The sequence below is a fragment of the Sesamum indicum genome, linkage group LG5 (genome assembly GCF_000512975.1).
Source record: "Sesamum indicum cultivar Zhongzhi No. 13 linkage group LG5, S_indicum_v1.0, whole genome shotgun sequence".
In the NCBI taxonomy this organism is placed as follows: domain Eukaryota; kingdom Viridiplantae; phylum Streptophyta; class Magnoliopsida; order Lamiales; family Pedaliaceae; genus Sesamum; species Sesamum indicum.
In genome coordinates this window covers 278,192-303,231 of record NC_026149.1, presented here as the reverse complement: position 1 = coordinate 303,231, position 25,040 = coordinate 278,192, and the positions used below count along the sequence as shown (strand labels likewise).

At 34.5% G+C, this 25,040-nt stretch overlaps 4 protein-coding genes across 5 annotated transcripts in view; 1 reads left to right on the top strand and 3 right to left on the bottom strand.

Annotated features, from left to right (window-relative positions):
• Window positions 1,094-1,731, top strand: LOC105161370. Its single transcript, XM_011079028.2, has one exon. It carries the CDS (start codon window positions 1,384-1,386, stop codon window positions 1,558-1,560), a length of 177 nt encoding a protein of 58 aa, XP_011077330.1. The 5' UTR covers window positions 1,094-1,383; the 3' UTR covers window positions 1,561-1,731.
• LOC105161369 (cell division cycle protein 48 homolog) lies at window positions 9,019-13,548 on the bottom strand. The gene is given in 10 exon segments (XM_011079027.2): window positions 9,019-9,460; window positions 9,547-9,906; window positions 9,991-10,272; window positions 10,369-10,440; window positions 10,525-10,746; window positions 10,839-11,605; window positions 12,065-12,293; window positions 12,901-12,923; window positions 12,926-13,065; window positions 13,238-13,548. Coding segments are annotated over 10 exon segments (2,418 nt in total). The 5' UTR covers window positions 13,267-13,548; the 3' UTR covers window positions 9,019-9,166.
• LOC105161368 (UDP-glycosyltransferase 86A1) lies at window positions 15,792-18,050 on the bottom strand. Its single transcript, XM_011079025.2, has 2 exons — window positions 17,415-18,050; window positions 15,792-16,887 (listed from the first exon to the last, which is right to left on the bottom strand). Exons 1-2 carry the CDS (start codon window positions 17,935-17,937, stop codon window positions 15,977-15,979), a joined length of 1,434 nt encoding a protein of 477 aa, XP_011077327.1. The 5' UTR covers window positions 17,938-18,050; the 3' UTR covers window positions 15,792-15,976.
• Window positions 20,146-25,040, bottom strand: part of LOC105161367 (TSL-kinase interacting protein 1) — a gene marked incomplete in the record, with an annotated part of 7,452 nt that continues 2,557 nt past the window's right edge. Inside the window, 8 exon segments of one of the 2 annotated variants that reach the window (XM_020693929.1) lie at window positions 20,146-20,651; window positions 20,841-20,969; window positions 21,067-21,456; window positions 22,422-22,755; window positions 22,838-23,076; window positions 23,169-23,320; window positions 23,420-23,554; window positions 24,859-25,040. In XM_020693929.1, coding sequence (XP_020549588.1) covers window positions 20,424-20,651; window positions 20,841-20,969; window positions 21,067-21,456; window positions 22,422-22,755; window positions 22,838-23,076; window positions 23,169-23,320; window positions 23,420-23,554; window positions 24,859-25,040 — 1,789 coding nt within the window. 2 annotated transcript variants of the gene reach the window in all.

The window sequence follows — 25,040 nt, the reverse complement described above, 5'->3', positions numbered from 1 at the left end:
TTTCTGAGAGTGAAATCAGCACAAAATACAACGGAACTGGACAAATTTACACTGTACTCAATGGCATGTCTAGTTTTATTCTACATATTAATAATTGCAAAGGTATTGATGACAACTTTAGGGTCGGTTGTCCTCTCTTCATTTTTCACTACCTTCAATTAGTGTAATTGATCTGAAAAATAAGTCCCTTCATCATATCTTACCTTTATAATGAAGTTTAGAAGAACAATGTTGTTATACCCAAAAATCAGATTAAAGTTTTTAAGAGTGAATTTTAGTTTATTGCTAACTTCAATGGACAAAGTATGATTTTATTCTCTCAGTTGTAAAGTTTATAAAATAAATTATTGTCGGAACCACACCTAGAAGGTCTCTGTTAATTAAGCTTAGATGGTCAAAGTCAAATATGCCATAAGAGAAATATAATAGAAGCTCGTAAGAATGTCGAGTAGCAAAAGTTACACCTGTTGCATGAGGGCGGATATTTATAGATTTTTTTCTCCAATTGTAGGAGGTGGCATGAATTAGGTACACCAAAATGATTGGATAGTCATAATGAGTCCATACATATTAGGGTTTAAGATGCATTGGAGTTGGGTTATAAAAATCTTGAATTAATAAAATGGATTCAAAAGTGGTATGAAGATCGTAATTATACTATAGGAAGGTCCTGATATATGACATCTATAAAATGCAACATGGATTACGTATAATTGTATTTTATTATATGATCGAGCAAGAAGTCTACGAGTTAATTAAAATGTGAAGACAAAGTTTAAGTCAGAGTAGAATATCTTGTGATGCAAATTAATTTTCAAGCAAGTGTCTTGATCACTTTTCCTGAATAATAAATAAATCATACAATTAGTATTATACTTGTAATATAATTGGTTGAAATGAGTTGGAATTTGGGGGTAAGTAATTGTAGCAGCCAATTAGAGAGGGCAAATTAAGAGAAATAAATCCAAGTGAAGGTACGTACGTATGTTCCCTACTGGGGTGTGTGTGCAAGATTTGTCTTGCATTGCAACTGGGCACTGCTCCTCAACAATATTGATGATTAGAAATTACGATTTATGCAAAGTATGAGCGACAAAACCCATAGAATAGTGGTGCAAAATTTTAATTTTAGGTGAAAAAAGGAGGCAGGTAGAGGCAGAGGCAGTCCACTTTGCCCTATTCAATGCACCCACTCTCTCAATTATAGCTCATCCATTGCGATCCATAATTCGTACTAGTCTTAGATTTCCCATTTTCATACACCAAAAGCCCTTAAAAAAACCCTCCAACCTCAACCAGTCCAGTATAAAGCTACCCATCTCCCCAACCCTCCCATAAACCCTTTGCTCTCTTCCAACAAGTATATGGTAATATTATTAACACATGGCTGAGAGCGACAAGGAGACGGAACATTCCCTGACGACAACAACCACGACCAACAGATCATTTGGGTCGAAATGCAGCCATTTGGCGAAGAAGCAGCGGGCCAAATTCTACATTGTTCGTCGCTGCATCGCCATGCTCGTGTGTTGGCACGAACGGAAGGAACCTAAGGACTGATCGACGTACTTCCATTTATATATATATATTTATATATATTGTTAATTCTCTCATCCTACATATATAGTTTAATTTTAGTTCCATGATTAGCTTATTTAATTTCTTTTTGTTGGAATATTATATGTCTTGTCGGCAACAGTATTTATTATCTTCATTTATTTTTTTTCTAAATATGATTCCGCGCACGTATTATCATATTAACAGCAAAAACTTACATAATTATGCCCCTTCCTTCGGGAATTTCATGTCAGCTCAACTTGCTTGAATTTTTAGGTTAGTGGTTTACAATATTTCCAAGTATTTTTGTATTATTTTTCTCTCTCTTTTTCTACCAAAACCATCACTGCTGAACATCCCTGCACCTCCCTTCTGTCCGAACCTTTTACCAAATGGTACTGTTATCTTAGTCTGAAAGTAGTGTTTTTTTGGGGGGGTTGCAGCGGTGATGGTAGTGGTGGGGCATTCAAGGAAAAAAGGATATCTGTTGTGAAAGATGAACATACAGGAAAAGTGTTTCTAAACTTAAATTGTTTGTATATATGTGTATGAAAGTTCGGACTCGATTCTATTTTCAAATTCTGTTGCATCTTCTATTGTAATTAATATATACACGTCATGTTCTTGTATATGAAAATTTAATTATCAAATTGTGGATTATTAGAGTAGGTAGGGATGTCCGTTTGAGGGCAACAGAGAGTTGATGGGTTCAAAGATACGATGTTAACTAGCACAATGTGTATATGTAAATATAAAACATCTGATGATGAGATGCTTTTAAAAAGAGATAAAGTTAGTCAATAAAATTAGCGCAAAGATTCTTATCCCCATTGCCTTTTTCGTACATTTGAACGTTTGATGCTTCCTTCCACAGTCTGTGTTGGATTTTGGGTTCAAATCATGTGCTGTGTTTCACTCTTTTTATTTTTTCATTATTAGTATTTCAATCTCTTTCCTTAATTGTTAATTAATTCATTCATTACAATAAAAGCATTCATCAATATAACCATCACATTCATTTTCTTTTCAAATCAATTAAATTTGATAATGTGATTGTTATTTAGTATTATACTTTTATATTCATTACATAGATATCGGAAGGAAACATAAAAATGATCAATAAATACGAAAAGAAGTTGATATGTTTAAATAATAAGAGTAAGAACGAGTTAATTTGTTTTGAATTAGAATCAACTAAAGTCCAATTTATTTAAGACAAATTGTGTACAAAATATTGTGATATGTATTAATTTAGAAATATTGATATATATTTAAATATATATATCAATTAATTAAACTGATTTAAACCTAAATTAGATTGAAAAAGTTGATAGGTAGTGCATGAGGCAATCAACATATATGTATATATATATATATCATTATGAGCATATTTTTTATAGCTTTTCTATGTGCTGCCATATGTGAAAAGGCCTAGTACATAATACGAATTAAATGTAATTTATCCCTTCATAAAATTAAAAAAAATAAAACAAAATCCCCTATAAAAGAAAAAAAATACAAAAAATTCTCCTATTATTTAAAAAATGATGTACACTGCCTTCTCGTTCCACAGGAGTAAATTGCATTTGACCTCACATCCATAGGAGGCCAAGTGTTGCAGCGACACTTTGCTCATTTTTTTTATTTATTTTTGAATAAAATACATAAAACTTAATTTACTTTTCAGCTGGGGTTTAAATTCAAAATTCCAGAAAAAATATTTCTTTTTTCAATTATGCGAACAACAATATATCATATCTAAACTAATCAGCTTTCTACAAACCTACAAATTCACACACACATATACATATATATATATATATATATATCGCCTTGATATATATATATATATATCCCGCCTTGTAAAAATAATAGAATTGGTAATTCCAAGTTGAAGCACGTGGATAGCAGCTGGGCTTCAAAATTTGAGCCTCATACAAAACCTTTGTTGAAAAAATACAGTAGATTGTAAAGTACTTGACACTCAAATTATTAATAATTTTTCCAGTACAAATTTCATTTCATTAGCCAATGCGTCAAAAGTAAGAATATATATATATATATATATATATATATATACACACACATATAGTGCTAAACTTGGTGATCGAGGAGGGAATGAAAAGAAGATTAATAAATGAATATATTTCGCTTAAATGCAGTAATAAATCAAACCTATCGGTTATATAGGTACTAAAATTGATGTAAAAATTTAAAATCATAATTAATTAATATTTGCTGTAATTTTATCTAGGACAAAAATATTAGTTGTGGCAAATACTTTGGTTTCATTTACAGAAAAAAAAAGGCTAATAGTCATTGCACAGTCGTGGTTAAAAATCATATTTCTTTTAGTGTAAAAAAAAATATCACAGTGATTTGACTAGTTCAAGTGAACCATTACTATAAGTACCCAACGACTGATTTGACATATAATCTAAACTTATTTTGATTACATCTGTTACAATTGATTTGAATCTCTAAAGTCTATTTATTAGAGCTGATAAGATATTATCTAACCTTGATTTTTTTATGAAAGATATTGACTGCAGCAAATTTGAAATTAATTCAACCAAACTTTTCAATTACATAAAAGAATATCGTATTCAGCCTCAAATAAAACGTTTTTTTATCTAATTTTATTATTTAAAATTTACGTTCAACTTATAAAATTACCTTATCTATCAAAATACAAATTTATTTAATTTTCATTATTTAGAGTATTTACAACAATTTTATCAGGAAAGAAAAAAAACAAGGGTGGGGGCCGACAGCAAGAATCCTTAGAAAAGCGTGCGGGGGGCAGTGGGTACGATACCCTCTGCAGCGGAAATATGCAGTTGCTATTCGATTCTCAGCTTCCGCGCTCGTGCGGCCCCCTGCTCTTTACTTGTGGCCCCTCCCTCATCTAATTGACTTTTTCTATTATTATACTTCCACCCCCCTATCTCTCAATAATTACTTCTACGTCCACACTATTTCCATATTCTGCTACCTCAGTTCCCCCCCTTCCATGCACATCACCTAACCGCTTCCATAAACCCTCATCTTTTTTTACCACAATTGGCAAAATGTCTATTACCCCCCTGTGGGTTTTAACCTTGTCAGCTCCCAGGGCTGGGGAATTTGGAGGCGTGATAGGTAAAAAATCTCAACAGTTTTATTGGGAAGAATTTATGGGGTTGGAAATGAGAAAAGTTTGTACATGTTTGTTTTCTTTTCTTGGTTAAAAAGAGGAGTTACGTTTTTACATGGGTAAATTTTGAATTTTATGTTACGTATGACGACGGCTAGTGTAATAAATACTTATAAAAGGTGGAATTTGTTATATTTTATATTTATTTTTAGACCTTGCAATTTTTGAAAAAAACTTGTATTTAGACGATGATCCTGATTTATTTGAAACTAGCTAGAATTTCATTTACCTATAGATCATTTTCTGCCGGTATAAGAGCTTTTTCCTTTATGTTCGGCGAAAATGACATGTTAATACCATATTTCATTTTTCGTATAGTTTCTCTTATCATGCAACTTCGTCTTGGTACAATATCTAAGAACATGGTCTCGTTTATGGCTGATTATAAGTGCCCTGCGGGCTAAAAAATCATTGACTGATTAAGGCATCGAATACCCATAAAATAAGAACACAATTATCACGATATGTCTCTTTTGAGTTTTGTTTATTTTCTTGATGTAATATTGGTATGCTCGAATTTTAGAAAAATCAATTTAATCAAGAATATTGGATGAAGAGGAGCATAATATTTACTGAAAAGTAAGTGCCGTGATCTTCTTTAAGGAAATAATATTAATAATGTCATTTACATAAAAACCTTAATAAACAATTAAATAAACTACTCAATAACTAATAAATATAAACAATATTCAGGTTTAAAAAATAAAAATAGAATTCTTACACAAATAATGATCAATTTAAGTGGTGAAAAGGTTGGGAAAGTTTGAAGAAGTAGATGGTGAGCATGCGATGAATTTATGGAGGGGAGGGGGCAAATGTAAAAGGGTAACACGTGCAATTCTGACAACACTGGAAACAATTACTTTGTAGGTGGTGTCTCATCCATTTGAAAATTCGAAGAGGGCTGCTGGTGATGGTGGTGGTTAATAGTTGTGCTGCCCAACCCCACCCCGCCAGAGGAATCCAACGTGTGGCCGTGGGGGTGGGGCCGCTTCCCCTTTTTTCTCATAACTCTGCAATAATTATATGGGACTCATTCCGTGCAATTAATTTGAACAACTATTTTTTGGTTCTAAAATGTATTTTTAAAATTGTTAAGAAAAGTGTTTTAGACAAAGCACGAGAAACACCTTTTAGCTGCTTTCACTTTTTCTGAAAATAGATTTCATTTTATTTTTTATTAATTTTTCCTCATCATAATAATTCTAATGCAATTTTATCATTTTTTATTTCTAATATTGCACATTTGAAGTTGATATTAGAATTTTTGAATAATTTAATAATAATCAGATATACACTTTCACATACTTAATAATTTAGAATTTTTATATTTTATTTTCTGTATTATCAAATCAAAATAATTCTTATATAATTAAAAAAATATGAATTAAATTGATATAATTACTTAAAAAAAGGTTTTTTTTTTTTTACAATCATGCAAGTTTAATTATTGTGTATATCAACAATCATGTTACTTCATGAGAGCATTACTAAATTAAACATTCAATTTTTCTATTAATATATTTTAAAAATATATATATATTATATACTAATCAAAATAAAATTTATTATTTTTTTGTAAAAAAAATAATTATTATTGACAAATAATAAATGCAAATACAAGCAAAAATATTATCTTTTTTAATATGTGGACAAAATAATTTTTAATTAATTAAGCTTATTTTACAAGTGTTTTTTTTTCCCCTACAAACACTACTCACTTTTAATTCTACTATAACATTCAACTTTTTCTATAAAAATTACTTATCTGAAAGCAAAAATTTTCACAAATACTCCCAATGTCACCCACAAAGGCCAAAACTCATCTTCCTTTTATTTTCAGGCTTCCTCCAATCATCATATTCAGTTATACCATAAACTAATTATTTGAGACTATATTTGGGTTGATGGATTTGAATTTAAGGGAAGAATTTGAATAAAGAATTCAAATGACCCCACTTAATATTATTATTATTATTATGTCAAATTTTGAGGGTCTAATAGTCATTCAAATTTAGTGCAACCTTGGAACTAACTTTATACCACCTTCCAAGGTGGTATTAGTTATTCAGGTGTAACAGTAATTAGTGCAGGGTATACTGGGCCCCATACAATAAAGTAAACACTATATTAACTTATATTAATTTCCTAATACAGGCTTATACATCAAAATAAAAGGGGCCTTAAAGGATAACACACCCCCAACGCCCCAATGATTGGTGCTTGGAAGATCCTCTCCAAAATCGCTAACGGCAACCAATTTCTAAAGTCCCAAGGGGATATACTCTCCCAGACGATAAGGACACTGAGGCTATAAAAGGGGCCTCTCGCCATTGATTGAGGGTAACGTAAGTTTGTTACACTTACACACGTAACTAACTATTACTCGAATTTCTAGCACTACACTGTTGTTCTACATTATGCTTTCTTCATTAATTCTCATTTTCATCATGACTTACTTATTTGAGTGTATGAGTGCTAAAGATACTTTTTGCAGGTCCCGTTCCTAGAATTGTAAAAAACGAAGCCCTAAAATTTCAAGTTGGACTTATCCAAAAGAATTCTTTTATTTGCATGAAGGAGAGACATAAATATTTCGAATGGGACAATATTTATTTTTATTAAAAGAATATATGGTCTACTTATAGTCAACTTTAAGGTCCTTTCATTTTATGTCCCTAGTAATTAATGACATACATATATTTCAATTTTTGCGTTCTCCATCAAGAAATTAACTCATTGTTGAATCTCAAAGTTCGCCTGACTTCCAACGTACATTGTGATGATAAAGTTATTAATCCCTGTTACAATTTCACACAAAATATCCCCCCCCCCCCACCCCTAGATAAAAGGATTAATCAACGACTTATTGACAAGTCGAGCATTTGTACATGTCAATTATTTCAAACCGACATAAAAATAAGCAGACCGTATCTAATCTTTTCTTTTTCTTTTTTTCCAATTCAAATAGACTACTTTAGAAACTTATACCCATATATAATTGCATTTTAATCAAAATAGAAGGTGGGATATAAAATTAAAATAAAAGATGACGTTGTTTATATATCCGACTTCATGATTAGACTTCGACTTCCGCCCATAGGATAGCACAAAAAGTCCTGATAGTTTTTCGATATCTAGCTAGCAAAAATCTTACCTCAATTATTGATATAATTACGTAAATCAAGTAATAGTGTAAGTACAATATTGTTTGGTGGACCTTTTTGTGTAAGAAAAGAAAACAATCATGAAGTGAAGTTTTCAAGTGCTTATGAATATGCATGCACGAGGGAAAAGGGGGGGTGGCCAACTTCAAACCGAGGTCCCAATTAGGGCGCCTGATTCATACCTACCGGCAACAACATCCGTGATTTTATTCTTTTTTTTTTTTTTATTAAGTGATGTGTTTCTAAAGGTCCATGATTTGATTTGATTTGATCTGATGTAATTTTTCAGAGTCAAATAATACAAGCAAACATATGAAAATAATAATTGACAACACCCCATCATGTCCCTCCTAGTTTTCTTAGGATCTATGTCAAGATTTCGACATGCTTGCCCGAGTGCCGTTGTAATCCTCTATTGTTGTTGGGATTGTAGGAAAAGGACTTGTCATCAGATATATGTTGTAGTTCATTTGGAGAGTTGGAACAATGAGATCACTGGCCTGAAAAGCAGTGAGAAGAGGCCAATTGCCCAAAAGGTTGCTCATTTTCGGACATTAGTAAAGATTGAATTTTTGTCTGGCCGGTGCATCAGGCCACTCACAAAGAATGATGGTTCAAGGCTTGGGCGCTGTAGCCACCAAGACCAGGCCCATTGACAAAATATGAACTGAAATAGATAAAATTTAGCAGGTAGAGTATTCTGATCTAGCCTTGCTCCCCCCCCACCCCCTATGCTGATTTCTCTAGGACAAGTAGGGTCAAAATCTTATTCATTATTTCAGGCACTAAACTTAAGTAAATTGTCCTTTGGAGAACGGATTGAAATTTATGTTGTAAAGTTTATTTCATCTTTTTCTTCGTTCAATATAGACATACAACGTGTATAAAAATAAAATTACACATTACTACAATAAATCCAATCCAAAAAGTAGCTTAGTCTAATCACCTCCTTGACCCTAATCAGGAGACATGTTTTGGCTTTGATCAGTTATCCTTTAAACGTCATTACATTCCCGTCTTCAGTTGAGAAACAAGGTTATAAATCACATGAGACTGTATTCAACGGTGAATAAATCATAACTGACGCAAACCAAGAACAACTACTGTGAAGTATTACGATATTCTATTAATAATCGAAGCAGTATGTTATGTCAACTGAATCCCGTGGCATCGATTTTCATGTATACGGAAGGGGTAGTGGTATAAATCTAGGAGCATAGGTATTGCATTAAGATGCAATGAGCATTTAACTATAAAGGTCATCTTCATCAGCTGCACCTGAAGACGTTGCAAAAGGATCGGATCCAGTTGCAGCAGCATTGCTATTCTCAGCAAATCGGAACTCAGAGCCAAATCCTCTTGACTGCTGTAATGTCTGAGCAAATGCCTGGTACTTGCGTATGTCAGCATCACTTACACTTCTCCGGGCATACTTCATTGATTCTTCAAGATGAGCAGCCTTGATCTCTGCTACCTCGTCTTCATTGTCTTCCTCCATGGCCTCAGGGTTCTCCCGTCGTCTTCTCTCCCTCTCAATGTCCTGACAGCAAGGAGGTCAACAATGAGAATATTGCCCTTCTACGCATACAATACATTTAGAAGCAATTACCCGAAATAATTTCTTACTTTTTCAATGTCCTCTCTGATAGCGTATTTGCATGCACGTTGGCAAATTTCTGTGATGTCAGCACCACTGAAACCTTGAGTGTACTTTGCGAGAGCTCTTAGGTCAACATCTTTGGAAATCGGCGACTTTCTCAAGCATGCCTTGAAAATTTGATGGCGTGAGTCCTCATCAGGAAGAGGGATGTAAATCAATTGATCAAGACGACCAGGACGGAGAAGTGCAGGATCAATTATATCAGGCCTGTTGGTGGCACCAATAATGAAAACAGTTTTCTTTGCGTTCATGCCATCCATTTCTGTCAGAAGTTGGTTCAACACACGGTCAGCAGCACCACCAGCATCTCCTACGCTGCTTCCCCTCTGCAAGAAAATACAATTCATGTAAGCAGCAAAAAGACTAGCCGTTTTGTGTAAGAGTATGCATCCAAAATCTGGAAAACACACCTGAGTCGCAATTGAGTCCAACTCATCAAAAAATAGGACACAAGGAGCAGACTGGCGGGCCTTGTCGAAGATTTCTCTGACATTGGCCTCACTCTCTCCAAACCACATTGTGAGCAATTCAGGCCCCTTCACACTGATAAAGTTTGCCTGGCATTCGTTGGCGATAGCTTTGGCCAACAAAGTCTTTCCACATCCAGGAGGACCATAGAAAAGAACTCCCTTTGATGGAGACATGCCAAACTTTTCAAACTTCTCAGGATGCTCCACAGGATATTGGACCGTCTAAACAATAACGCGTTAAATCAAAAGTTCAGTTGAGCAGATGATACTCGGACTTACAAAATAGATAAATCGAAAATTGCTTTGAAGTATAGATACCTCTTGGAGCTCTCGCTTGACATTCTCAAGGCCTCCAATGTCGTCCCAGCTAACATTCGGCACTTCAACCACCTACAATATTCAGACATGCATGTTAGTAGGACTCAACAAGAATAAATGAAAATCGTAAAACAAGTACCTATATGAATCACATACAGTTTCACGTAGAGCAGAGGGATTGCTAGTTCCAAGAGCAGTCTGGAAGTGCTCATTGGTAACAGCCATGGAGTTCAGAATTTCTGCATCAATTGTATCATCTTCCAAGTCAATCACATCCATCTTCTCCCTGATGCATTGAAGTGCAGCCTCAGTGCATAAAGCAGCTAAGTCGGCACCAACATAGCCATGTGTATCCTTGGCAATTCTTTCCAAATCAACCTGCAAGATAAAGCACAGGGTAGATTGCATTTAGTTTAAGGAAGTAGGGAAGGGATAAACTTCAGTGAAAGCATCGAGATATTTGGGCTTACATCTTCAGCAAGTTTCATGTTCTTGGTATGGATACGAAGAACTTCAAGACGGCCTACTTCATCAGGAACACCAATGTCTATTTCCCTATCAAATCTCCCAAACCTTCTCAGGGCAGGGTCAATGCTATTGGGACGGTTTGTGGCACCAATTACAATAACGTGGGCACGAGCTTTGAGTCCATCCATTAACGTCAAGAGTTGGGAAACAATTCTCCTCTCAACCTCCCCATGGGTTTTCTCTCTCTTGGGAGCAATTGAGTCAATTTCATCGATAAATATAATAGATGGTGCATTCTTCTCGGCTTCCTCGAATGCCTTCCTAAGGTTGCTTTCACTTTCTCCTGCCAGTTTAGACATAATCTCAGGTCCATTAATACAGAAGAAGAAAGCACCAGTTTCATTGGCCACGGCTCGGGCAATTAAGGTCTTCCCAGATCCCGGAGGACCATAAAGCAGTATTCCTTTTGGAGGCTTGACACCAATTGACTTGAAAAGCTGTGGGTGCCTTAGAGGTAGCTCTACCAACTCCCGGATCTGAGCCATCTGTTTACGTACACCACCGACATCATCATATCCAACCTCATCCAGCCTGTCCTCATCCTCCCTTTTTACCGGCTCTCCTTCACAGAAGATCTCAGTATCAGGAGCAACAACACAGTACTCAGCTGGATCAGTCTCAATCACCTTGAACTCCACGCTTCTCATTCCTCCCCTCACAAGAAACAGATCACCTTTCCTCACAGGTCGGTAGGCCTCAAGAAAATATGCTGCGCATGCATGAACAAATTTAGCACACCGAAAATTGGGGAAAGAAACCAATTGTCTCAACTCATCTATGCTTCAACTGTCCAACAGATGCTGATGAATTATATGTCAAGGAAAAAAATAATCAAAACGTATTGCAATTGATTATGACAACCCATTCTGCGGTAACTGAGAAGCACTTCGTCTTTTAGCTATATGTTTAGATATCAGAGGATCGTATTCAAGTTATGTGGTTAACCAGAATTGAGGTGATACAGTCAAATAAGAAGATAAAGTAGGGTCACTCCGTGTGTATATACAACAGCTTTAGCAGATAAACTATTTCATGCAATAAATGCAAGTACCTCTGGAACAGAGAATATATCAGTAAACTAGAGGATATAGGATCAAATACATTAAACACCAAGCATCGATGAGAAAGCATAAATGTCTAAGAAATAATATCATAAAGGGCAACGCACGTTTCAGGTAAGCATCAAAAAGGTTTCCAGTAACCCCTTCAACTGTGTCATCAACAGGAAGAATGTGGACGCGCTTTCCGTACTTCACGTCAGGACATTGATGCACAGAAACCACGTCTCCTAGTCTAACCCTAAGGTTGTTTCTGACAACCTTGTTCATTCGGATCTTTGGTTCATCACAGTTATCATCAGCAAGTGCAATGCAAACTGTGTCCTTCCTTTTTTTACCCTACAATCAGTGTCATAGTAACAAGTCAGTGATGACAGAACTATAATATTCATAATAAGCACACCACAAAATGGATCTAAAAAAATCAAGTTCTTACAATTTCCGCAAAGTAAAAGAAGAAAGTTAGCTACAGCACTATCATCTGAAGTCCCCTCCCAATGATCAATATCTTGTAGGAAGGTAATCTATTCGTTTTAAGAGTTAAACATGTCTCAACAAAACAAGAATATCCATTTATCTAATTGAGCTCCAGAATTCAATATTTGATAACTATGGGGTCCAATCAGCAATCCCAATCTCTCACTCTTCTTGAATGCAAGTTCTCTAGCTACACTAGATAAATACTGGGATATGATGGCCAACACAATTAAACAAAAGAAAGATGCAGTTACTATTCAAACACTAATCTTGCTTAATCCAACACACAGAAAACTTAGCTTCAAAACCATAAACTTTGCAAAAGGCAAAAACTTCAAAAACTTTAATGCAGAGTGGTACCAAAGCCCCATCAGAAGAAACAAATATAATCCCAGCAGAATAGACAAACCAGGAACCAAATATTAACTAATTGAAACAAGAAACCACGAGAAGGGGATAAATATGTAACCTTGATCAAGATGGTGTCCCCCGGAAAAGCTGGAGCTTTTCCATAGTTTCAGGGTGCATTGAAACCACAGAGTTATCATCGTTGATCGCCTCATCCACTACAAGTCGATTAGGCGCCTTTTTCCTCTCCAGAATCGCCGTACTAAAGTCCCTCTTCGTACCCTTACTGCACATCACACACAAAACAAAAGCAACACCCACAAAAGAGGAAATCAAAACTCACAAAATTTCAGCAAGAAGAAGAACAACAATGATATTCAACATCAAGGTACTTATACATGCACACAGTACTGCATACAACTACTTCCAGAGATCTAAGAATGCATTCAAAGACTTACGAATCAGAGGACTCTGCTTGGTTGCTCATGGTGCTGAAATCAAACAATAATTCTGGTAAAGCGTTTGGAACTTATTGATGAACTGAAGAATATGAATGAGAGAGTTCTCAGCACCAAATAATGGATATATAGTGAAGATGGGCTTCGTTTCTTGTCAGGAAAGAAAAGGTAAATTTGAAGTCTTTTCACTTTGGTGCCTTTTTTTGACTGATGCTTTCTTTCCCAGTTGAGGTAAAGTATTATACTTTTTTTGCATCGAAATTCTTGATTTGGATTTTGCTGTGGCCTCTGGGGATTGGTGATGAATCATTCCTCATTTCTTCTCTCATTGGTGGGGAGAAATGAAAAACCAGAAGTCTCTAGAACCTTACAATACAAGCTATCCGAATTTTCCCATTTCAGGTTTTGAGATATATCATCAACTTTGTGGATATGAGTATGAGTGCGTAAACTTAACAACCAGTTCATGTTTTTAATGTTTGAGGTTTTCATCTATTATTTGTACTAACTAGTCAAAAATCTCCTTTCTAAATTATTAATTATCATTTCGTATATATTTTAAATTTTTTAAAATATTTTTACAAATTAATATGTTTTATGAATTAGTTTTTTACATATCGTTGGATTTTTTTTCAAAATTTTCTGAAAAAAAAAACAACAAGAACAAAATAATTTTTTTTACCGAGCTGCACAATTCTTTTTTATTTTAGAAAGTATTTATAATTTCTTAAGTAACAAAGAATTTTTATAATTATATTAAATTTTATCTAAGATAACTTTATTTTAACTTAAAATAATTTTAAATAAAAAAATATTATAAAGTCACCCGCACATTTATAGGGTTCAAACTAATTATTTCTTAATTATGAAATTTAACTTTACCGTTGGCATAAAACCTCACTGGTAATTTTTTATTCTGCATTAAATGGCGGTTTTTTTTTTTTTTTTGATAAATTTTATATAATCATGAATTAAAAAAAAATCAATAAAATATAATATTTCTTTAATATTAATTTTCTATTTTCATGTACTTTTGAGCACATTGTATTACACAATAAGCGTCAACATGGGCTTGGTTTGGGTAGAAAACTAAGTCCAAGTGAGGCCTGTTTCTCTGATAATATTGGGCCACAAAATAGTGCTTTCCGCAATTGCTGGTCCAGTTGTGGTGATCGGCCCAATTCTTTACCGTGCTCATGTAAATTTCAAGTATAGCAATAATTTTAATCAATTACATTATTTAATATATTAAATCATTAAATATTAATTAGATACATCCAAATTTTTTTAAAAATATACATATAGAAGGGGACAAGCAAAGATCATTACAAAAATAAGTAAGATTCAAACCCAAAATAAATTGATAAAATAAAAAATATTTATTTGTCAATCGAAAAATTTAATATATTTATATCAAAGTGTTTGGATAAAATAAGATGTTAGGATCTTCGGCATAATAAGGTTTTTAATTGGTGAAATAATTAAAATAGACATGATAATATTAGAATCAAATAAATTATTATTTCTTAACATATTTTTGGAACGCTTTTATAAATAGTACAAATTAGTTTACTTTTAAATAAAATTTTAATAAATAATATTTTTACAAACAAAAAAAAAATGACAAATAATTATGTAAATTTTTAAATTAAAACATTATATATGTACATTCATGTTAGTCGAATGTTAATATAGATATATAGCTGCAATAATTATTTCTAATCATATAATTTATAATATTTTGAATTTATATTTTTTATCAAATATAATATCAATAATAATTTCATTTTATTTAATTATAATAATTTATTATTAAATATTGAAGTACTTTGTTTATTTTTAATATTAAAAAAATTAAATAGCAAAAAGCCTCTTTAAATCATAGTGTGTGTGTGTGTGAGAGAGAGAGAGAGAGAGAGAGGGAGGGAGAGGAGAGTGTGTGTGCGTGTGGGGGACAAATATGTATAAAATCCCCCTATATTTTAAAAATTAGCAAAAAAAATCTTTCTATTTAGAAAATAAGCTAAAAACTCCCTCTTATTTTGTAAAACTCAACAAAAAACCCACATTCTGTTAACAACTAACGGGAAGTGGCAGAGACGCGCGTCTAGTGCATTTGGTTGTCCTTTCTCTACAGTTTAGGTCCATATTTTTTGTCACTTTGAGCTAAAATACTTCTTTATTTTGAAATCTTATAAGCTTTTTAAAAAAAATTATCCAAACAAATATTGAGAGCTTATAAGCTCTCAAACATTTTATAAGATATTTTGAAAAACTTATAAGTTTAGCCAAACACCCACTTAAGCTTAACTTACATTTGATTCAAACTGATTTTTATTATTAATCAAATCAAACTTAAATGTAATTTTTTAAATTCGATAATAAATCAAATAATTTAAAATAATAATACATTGAACTCGATCTGATAAATTTACAGCTCTAACTTACATAAGTTGCAATAAATTGATCTTGTGGGTTGGATTGAGTTGTATATAAATAGGTGAGGTCAAATCACCAACAGAATCCTCGTTCTTTTAGCTCAGCTCGACATCCATAAAGTAGCAATGATAAATTACTATAGAAAGGTAGGCAATCTCGTACACGGCTAGTACAATATTTGGGCATGGGCCATTCTTTTATTATTACAGCAAACATGCAAACAAGCTGAAAAGAAAGAAAACAAACATCCCTAGAGATTAAATATCACACGTGCCATATATCATTATTTTAAATTAACTTTCAGTTTTTCTTAACCTCACCAATTTTGTTCTCCAAGTCTTTGACAAAGCGATTGAAATTTGCGACGGATGAGCCATCCGTCGCCATTGCATCTTCTAACATTTTCCTCACCTTCTTCACTTGCTCTCTGATCTCCTCCGACTTCTGTCCAGCCATCAAATAATTAATTTTTTCGGAAACCCCTTCTTTTGATAATGTTGATTTCAGATCAATTCCAATCTTCAGATCGCTCACCACTAATTTTCTATTAGTAAATTGATCCGTCAGCAAAGGGTAACAAATCAACGGAACACAAGATCGTATACTTTCTAAGATCGAGTTCCATCCACAGTGGGTTAGAAACCCTCCAACAGCCGGATGTGAAATGACTTCCACCTGTCGGCACCACCCCACGACCAACCCTCGACCCTTGACCTGGTCTTCAAACCCAACGGGGAGGATATCCGTCTCGTTGGAGCTGACTATATCGGGTCGGAGCACCCAAATAAAGTTGACCCCACTAAGTAATAGCCCATTGGCCACCTCATGAATTTCATGCTTAGTAGTGTGAGCATAGCTCCCGAATGAAACGTACAAAACTGAACCGTGGGGCTTGGTGTTGAGCCATTGGGTGCAGTCGGACTCGGACCACAGGCTCGTGGAGATGCAGCTCTTGGTGAAGCCCGGGGCAAAAATCGGGCCGATGGAGTAGAAAGGCTGGTATTGCTGTAGAGCTGAGATTGTGTCCTCTTCAAATTCTTGAATTGTATTGCAAATTATGAAGTCAGCTTTCTTCACGTCTTCAAAACATTTGTAAATGATTTGGTGCGCTATTGTTGATATGTCGTCTTTGTCCTGGAAATAGGACATTAAATCCCTCGGCATTATGGATTTTACTCCCGGTATATAGTCGATGGCATCTGTGCGATTTTCTGTTCCAAGTCACAAAACTAATTAGTTCTAGCAATCCAAATACATTTTAGTATATATCAATAGAAAGTTATTAATATAACAAATTAATTAAAAGACATGTAGCTATTTATATATTAAAAGGAAAAAATGCAAACAACTCCCTTATAATATTACAAATGAGTAAATTATCTCCTTATGCAAAAAAAAAATAAAAAAATAGCAAGTTACCTCTTTGTATTTTAAAAAATGCAACGATTTACCCCTTTGTGTGATGAGTCAATTTACCTCCTTAAATGGGGTGTCACTGTGTGAGTGTAATTATTCATTTACTTGATTTTCATGTTAGCAATCATGATCAAGAAAAGGGTCTTAGGCTCCAAATTGAATTTTTTATTTCAAAATTTATTGTATCTTCTGTTCCGTTCAATATATACACACTATGTGTATAAAAATGATATTATGTATTTAATTTTTTTTTATATACATAATATGTGTATGTTAAATGGAGTAGAAAATGCAACCGGCACAAAGATAATGGTCCTCTTACCACTGGAAGCAAAATGGCCATTCTTCCTGAGTAGGTCGACGTGATAATACAAAGTGAGAACAAGTGCTGGCTCAGTAAAGAAAGAAATGTTAACAAGATCATACTTGTCCGCAATCACAGACCCCCACACGTAGAAAGTATCAACAATTATGCTATTGATCGTGCTATCCTCCCTCACCAAATTCCGCACTATTTCATCCACATGCGCCGAGAAAACATGGAGAATCCCCTCAAAGAACTCGTCATGGTTCAGCGACCGGTCGAACCCTACAGGGAAACCATCGGGAACAGTGGCGTAGCGTATGTCGAGCCCGGATTTACGTGCTTCGGAGAATAAATCATGGTCGACGGGCCGGCCTTTGGCTTTGGAGATCTGGTGGTGGATTGATTCCGTGTTGATGAAGGTGATTGTGAAGCCATTTGATGCTAGTTTTATGGCTAGGTTTGTGAAGGGGATTACATGGCCTTGAAGAGGGTATGGGAACATTATTGCATGAGGTTTTTGTTTATGAATCTCTTTCATTTTTTGTTTTTTTTTTTAAAAAAAAAAAAGATGGAAGAGAAGAGGAAGTTATAGCTAGAGAATGTGAAGTATATATATGAACTATATATGTAAGATGGAGGGTGGAGGATTTTTTTCAGACACACATGAAGATATATAGGAGCTAGAAAGTTAATTTGAGTTTTAGGTTTCACGTTGACAGCCTAATAATTCAAGTTGTGTAGTGTGGATGTGTGATTGAATTAATGGTGTTAACCAATGTGGGTGCTAATTGCTGTGTGCTGATTGTGGCATTTGCCATATTACACAAAAAGATACGCTTTTGTACTCCTTAAAATGTCCAAAGTATCTAAGTACGTAGCACTTAGGATTCGTATTTGTTTTTTTGGAGACGGGTCGAATTGGGCTGATTGAACCGTCAATGACCCAAAACTCTTGGCCCTTGGGAGGATGACATGTGGCATTATCCAGGAGATCTAGCATGGTTTCCCTATATTGGGTGCCCACTATAAATAGCTTTCGATTCAGTATTCAAGTGTAATAATATTATTTAGATATTTTGTTAATTTTGCTTGAGTCATAGATCTTTAGACTGCTGTTGACTTAATTATCAGAGTGTTTTTGTCGGGGATGATTGCGACACCTCTATTATTGATTTTAGGCTTATTAATTAGACATGATATGGAGGGATTCCTTTGACAACAACCTTGACCCTGAGAGACCTCGATTACCAAATTGATAACGCAAATCATAGTAATCCAAATTGACATGCCATAAAGTATGTTAGCATCAAATAATTATTCCTAGTATTTAAAATGGATTTTTAGATAAACGCGCAAGTGTTAAAAGTAATGGCCCCACCCAACCTTTCCTATATGCTAATCATATCTTTCCTTTCAAATTCTCCGGAAGTCGAGTTAACCATCCACACAAAATTTTAATTTAAATTGAATTTTATCGAATTTAAATTAATTATATAATAAGTACAATATATTTATTATATGATTAATATATAATTTAAAAAAATATTAATTATATAACAAGTATATGACACTTATTTCATAATTAATTTGATTTATACGAACTTTCTCTGTAAAAACTACAAACCCTAATCTACTCCTTTTCTAGTTAAGACAAAAAAAAGTGCATTTTCTATTATGATAAGGCAAGATAGTGTAAATTGTGAACCCAACATTTTTAACTAATGATACTTAATATCCATCTTAGTATGATAATTAGGTTGTTGTTTATGAACAAGTTTGAAGTCATACGTTCAAATTTTACTAAATATGTTGATATTTGTATCACATCATGTAAGTTTATTATAATTGTATCTCAATTTATTATAATATGAATTTATTGATCAATGTAATGCTCAATTTATTGATATTCATATAATTATATAACCACTAATTTTATATATATTTAAAGGGAAAAAACAAAAGAAGAAGAAGATACATATTGCCCGCCCTCGGCAGAGAGTAAGAAAATTAAACTGAGAAACGCATTTATACTTCATTGGTTCAGCTGTTCCAAATGACGATCCCTTTCAAGAAAAGACTGCTCCTTAGTGCTTGACCGTTACTGGATGCCCTGACCTCTCGCTAAGCTGACCGACTTTTACTTTATTCCCCGTCTTCAATGTCCAATCACTTAATACTACAGACAAAATAAATCACAATTCATTCCCCTCACCATATACGAATCTAATTCACAAACAAATAAGAATATCTCCCATATCTATGATTCACTTGTAATAATATTTAGGGTATATTGCAACATGTTTTTCTAAAATTTGTAATGATTATTATTTAAAAAATTATAAATATTCTCCAAGAATTAACAATTATCAAATAAATCTTTCTTCATGACAGTGCATTGTAGGAGATATTTACTAACGATCTTTAATATCAAAAGAGTATTTATAATTTTTTAAATAATAAAAAAATATTTTTAATTATAACAAATGTTATAAAAACCCATTGTAATTTATGATAATATTTATCCTTCACAAAGTTCAAAGTTCAAATTTCATACACATAGAACACCGACTTCTCTGCCAGAGTATATACTGCAATACCATCAAGAGAATCTGTCATCAGAAGGAGAAGAGAAACTGAAAACAATGAAAATTCTCTGTGCTTCGTGTGGTTTTACCCACTATCCTGAACTATTTGACATGTTCTTTTAGATTTTTACTTAATTGATGGACACCACCGTAATCGCATGTCAATGGAAATGTTCTGCTATTTAGAGTAAGTCAAAGCAAATATACATCAATGTATCATCTTCGGTGCAAGAAGCTGGTTTAAAATCTATAAGGAATTTTTTGGATTTGAAATTTGTACAGAGCAAAAGAACTTGATTAAATAACATAGAGCATTATGCGTGCCCCTGATTCCTAAACTCTGCAAATGTTATGGACCCTTTTGCAGTGGCACATGACCCTAACTACATAAGCTCAGATTACACCAACTATATCTGTCTCCAAGTTCTCTCACATGATTTTAGACTTCACTGCCGATTTTGAAATCTGAGAAGGAAGCAGTTTGGCGGGCTTCAGCTGTTGATGCAGGCTCTTTCTTGTCCAAGCCAAAGAACGAGCAACTTTGAAACGCGTCCACACTGTTTGCTATCAGGCGGTTCAAACCACTAAGGCTGTCGCTAAGGATTAGATCATTGCTATGGTATCTACATGAGGGTATGTCCAAATCTAACGGTCCTAAAGAGTCAGGCTGTAGCATGGAAAAATTAGAATTAGTCATAAGCACCAACAAGTCACAGAAACCTCAGGATGATCACTGAAGTATAGTTATCACAAAAGATTTGAAAAAATTAGCTGATAAGCAGTCAAGAGCGTCCTATCAAATAAACATGGCTAAATATCGACCAAAAAAGGGAAATGTGCACTTGGAAAAACTTACCCAATATATATCAGTAAGCCCACCAAAATCCTTAGTAGAGTTTTCTGAAGGATGATCAGACATGCCGTCATCCATAAGGTCTCCACAAGCAAGATCGCTGCTTGTCACCTTCTCCATTTCAGGCAACTCCTGGAGGAAAATAAGAACAATAGTTTTACCATGAAATCTTAGAAGAAATATTGTTGCTAATAGTTTGGTTGCTATTGCAAAAGCAAACCTCAACTACCTCATGAGATGCTGAAGGACTTGGCACAGTAGCTTGTTTACAGGCATCCATTGTATCATTCATCGACACATCCTGTTCTTTATTACAGAAAGCACCAGTTTTCTGGAACGCAAAGGCATCGCATGTTTCTTCACCATCCCAGATGGAAGGTGCATGAGATGCAAGCCCCTGCTGTAAGTCAACTTTATTTTGATGTTTGTAAATGTGAGCAGCAATTGCAGCATCAAAAGAGTCGCAACTAAATGGCATCTGCTGGAAACAGTTTGAACCAAGAGGCATTGGAAACTCAGTGCAGTTGACATCTGTGCTCTGTGTTGATTCAGAAAGCAGATCACCCACACTTATGTTGGTAAGACTATCAGCCCACTCCCCAGTGGACAATGCTATATTCTTCTGCAGGGAAAACAGACTTCAGAATAAGGGAAGCTACCATGATGGTTTGCTTACAGGAAGTAAAGATGAAAAATAATAATTCAATAAATTTTTTTTCCTATGGCAGCATATAACAATCTAGGGGTTGGTTTTACCGAGTTCAACTTCAATCATTGGCAATTGCACAAGGCAGGCAAATTTTATCATTCTTAATTCAGCTCATGCACCACAAACGACCAACATAATATCAAGGATTTCTATTTGTTTCTTTAAACATATTTCACCAGAGGCAGAAAATACATTTTAGCAGTTTCTGCAAGCAATCTGCCCAATGACAGTTGTTTTAGAAATAAAGAGATCAACACCTCCAATACAGCACACAAATAGAATGTGAATGAACTAAATTTGAAAAAGAAAAAACATGCTAATGATAAAAAGAGAGAATGGTCTATAAGCTAAGTCACAAAGTAAGAAAGAGGGATTAATATACAGATTCCAGTTTAATTTGTTAAGGTTCTTTCTTCTGATTCCACTCTCTTGGCGGACACTGGCACAAGTCTCAACCCATTTAAAGAGAGCAGAACTCCAACATGAAGTGCAAAAAGATAAAAAGACATGGCAGAAAGCAAACTGGTAAAGAGGATATATAAAGTGTAAAGGGCATAAAGCAAGCATTCATGAGTTAGTTAATGTAGTATCCTCATCCAAGGACTATTAGGAAGAGTCACTGGAGATGAATCAACCCAGAGAAAGAAGGGAGCCCATCGAGGTTATACGAAAGATTGACTTCAGATACTGGGAAAAGTTATTCTCGAGCTGAGTGAGTTAACAGAAACATAAACCACTAAAGTTACTAAAAGATGAGCTTACAAAAATATGTATCAAATTAATATGCATATATGTGATAAAGTTAAGGTGTTTCCATCCAGTCCTAATAAATAATCCAAGTTAATGCAATAAAGCAAATAAAGTTGAAGACAAACCATGTTTTCAACTTGTCTCGTGACTGCTAAATCTCCACTCTCTTCTCTGAGTGATGATAAACCTGCAGTGCTATCTTGAAATCTTGAAGTATTGATTTTGGAAACAGAGACACCACACTCAACTGTTGTAATTGGAGTCCGTGTAGACGAGGGAGACAGAGTGATAAGTTTTTCAGCAGAGACAAGCTGGTCACCAAGAGGACTGTTTGGGTTCTCAGCCTCAGCATTCTGCTCTGGTGCTATGTTAATGTTCAAATTTTGCTCTTTGATATTGGCACAAGAAAGTGCTTGAGCAGTCGCAGATTCAACCTCAGCTTTTGAAAACCAGCCATACCTTAAATAAGAAATAAATCTGTTATACTATGCTCAGTCTGCTAACACAATTCTTCAGATAGAAAGGGATATAAGAATAGAACCTGAGGCGGAAAATTGGAGGGCTTCCAATTAGGTAATATACATCTGCTGCACAAAGAGGAGAGTCCTTAGTCCATTTCTGATATCCCACCAGGTTTTCCCTCTGTGCCCAGTAAGGAAAAAGCATTAACTCTTTAGATAAAGAGCTTGAGTTGCCCCATTTGCGATTGAGATGTTCCAATATAGATGATAGTTTCTTTCGTGTACTCAAAGTCAACTCCAGATGTGGATTATGATTATCCTGCCAAAATGAATAGAAGTTCAGTACATTCTTAGTTATTTCTACAGTCAAACAACAAAACCACTTGGAAACATCATTAGATTTCAACATACCATTTCTAAGGCTTTTCGAGTACATTCATCAATTGGGAACAACTGGAGTTTAAGTTTTGCTGAATTATGTATATTATTCTCATTGAACATGCTTTGTGAAGATGCATGTAAAGATTGAACCACTTTACCAACAAGCTGCGAACCATCATGGCCTGAAAATATGAGAAAAACCAGGTTTTCAATTTCAAGTTAATTTCTCATTGATTCACACAGCAGTCCTGCTCTCACAAAATTGAAGAGTGGTGATTCACCTGGTGTTTCCTGAACATTGTCAATCTCTTTGTCAGTGTCAACTCGCTCCAAATGTTCAGCAGCATCAGCAACCAAAGAAACCCCAGCGATGGCAGCCTTCTCCCATCTTTTATATGCAGCTGTTGATGCAAGGCCTACAGAAGAGGATCTGATTAGTAACACCACAGTGATCAACAATGAATAATTTAAGAAATAGAAGTTTGACGCTTCATCATGCTTATGGACACTAGTGATGCATGCAAATAACAAAAGCAAAAATCTACACAAAGAAAACTAGAAAACAAAGATCCAGAAACAAGAATACTGCTACACAGCAAACCAACAACTCCAAATGCAAATCCTACAGATTGTTTATCCTTATAAACTAAGGTAAGAGATGCCAGATAAAGATCTACAAGATCAAATGCCAAAAGCATAAAGGGTGTTATTGTAACATGCATAATCACCCTCCTATAGCCATACTTGCTAACACAAAATGCGGATAAGCTGAAGACAAAGATGCTAGAGTGGTCCTTAAATGTGTAGCCACAAATAGTAACCACTATCTCCCTCTTACATTTGCAAATGCATTTTGAGAATCCCAACCAAACTTCCAGATCTGAATATATTAATATTCGGTGTGGAAATACAATAATGCATACACACAATATTAACGAGGCATTGCAAATCTGGTACAATCAAGCAACTGGAACACAATTATTCAACATAAGTGAAGCAGAGGATGGAAAGAAATGTCTAAGTGAACAGTACACAAGGAATTGAACTATATGATGCACCCGAAGTCCCCAAAATATGCAGCAACAAAAATGATAGAAGTAGCTTCTTTGTCAAATTGTTTTCTCAACCTGTTTTAAGGACACAGGGGGATTGTGTCCATCTAATCATATTCTAAGCAATTTATATATGCATCTCGTTGTAATATGACTGCATATCCAGTATCTCCTTTATCACATCAATGACTCATGGATTAGATGAAGAAGAATTGAATCTTCCTATGTTGCAGAAAGCCTTCATTACCTTCATTTCATTTAACAACTGGCACGATATAGATTGAGGTTAGATAACCAATGTACACAAACTAAAGATAACCTTTGAATTAATTAAATAAAGTACTATTAAACATTATCAAGGCCAGGAAAGGGCACTGAGGCACTATGAATCGAGAATATCAGAAAACTATCTTCAGCAGCGGCAGCACCCACTGAACTTTATGTTTGAACAATTAACCAACCAACTACAGTTCCATGCATGATGACTTTCTGGTGGATAAAAACAGCAATATAAGACCAAAAAAATGATCCAATTGAAATCATAGACAACAGAAGCAATAGGTGCTACAAGATGCATGCATCTCAAAACTGATGAAAAAGCAGAAAAGGATTATAGACGGACAAAGTGATGGCACAACCCTGATCCAATATTTTTATTCAAAGTATACCTGTTTTCCGCCGATGTTTTGCTGTTTTCATAGAAGCTGGGTCTACTTTGCAGTTGGTACGACTCATTCCTATATTTATATGGCGCTTGAATAGAGCACCTTTTCCAGTTCCGACTTTCTGGATGTTCTGGCTGTCCACAAGAACCATTTTTACTGCGCGGTTGTCATGACCTGATGCTCTG

Excerpts from the sequence above, each read along its gene's own strand:
- LOC105161370 (XM_011079028.2), top strand. The coding sequence starts at position 1,384 with ATGGCTGAGAGCGACAAGGAGACGGAACATTCCCTGACGACAACAACC.
- LOC105161368 (XM_011079025.2), bottom strand. The coding sequence starts at position 17,937 with ATGAAAGAGATTCATAAACAAAAACCTCATGCAATAATGTTCCCATAC. Across the intron at positions 16,888-17,414 it reads TGGCCATTTTGCTTCCAGTG|AAAATCGCACAGATGCCATC; the intron begins GTAAGAGGACCA and ends GACTTGGAACAG.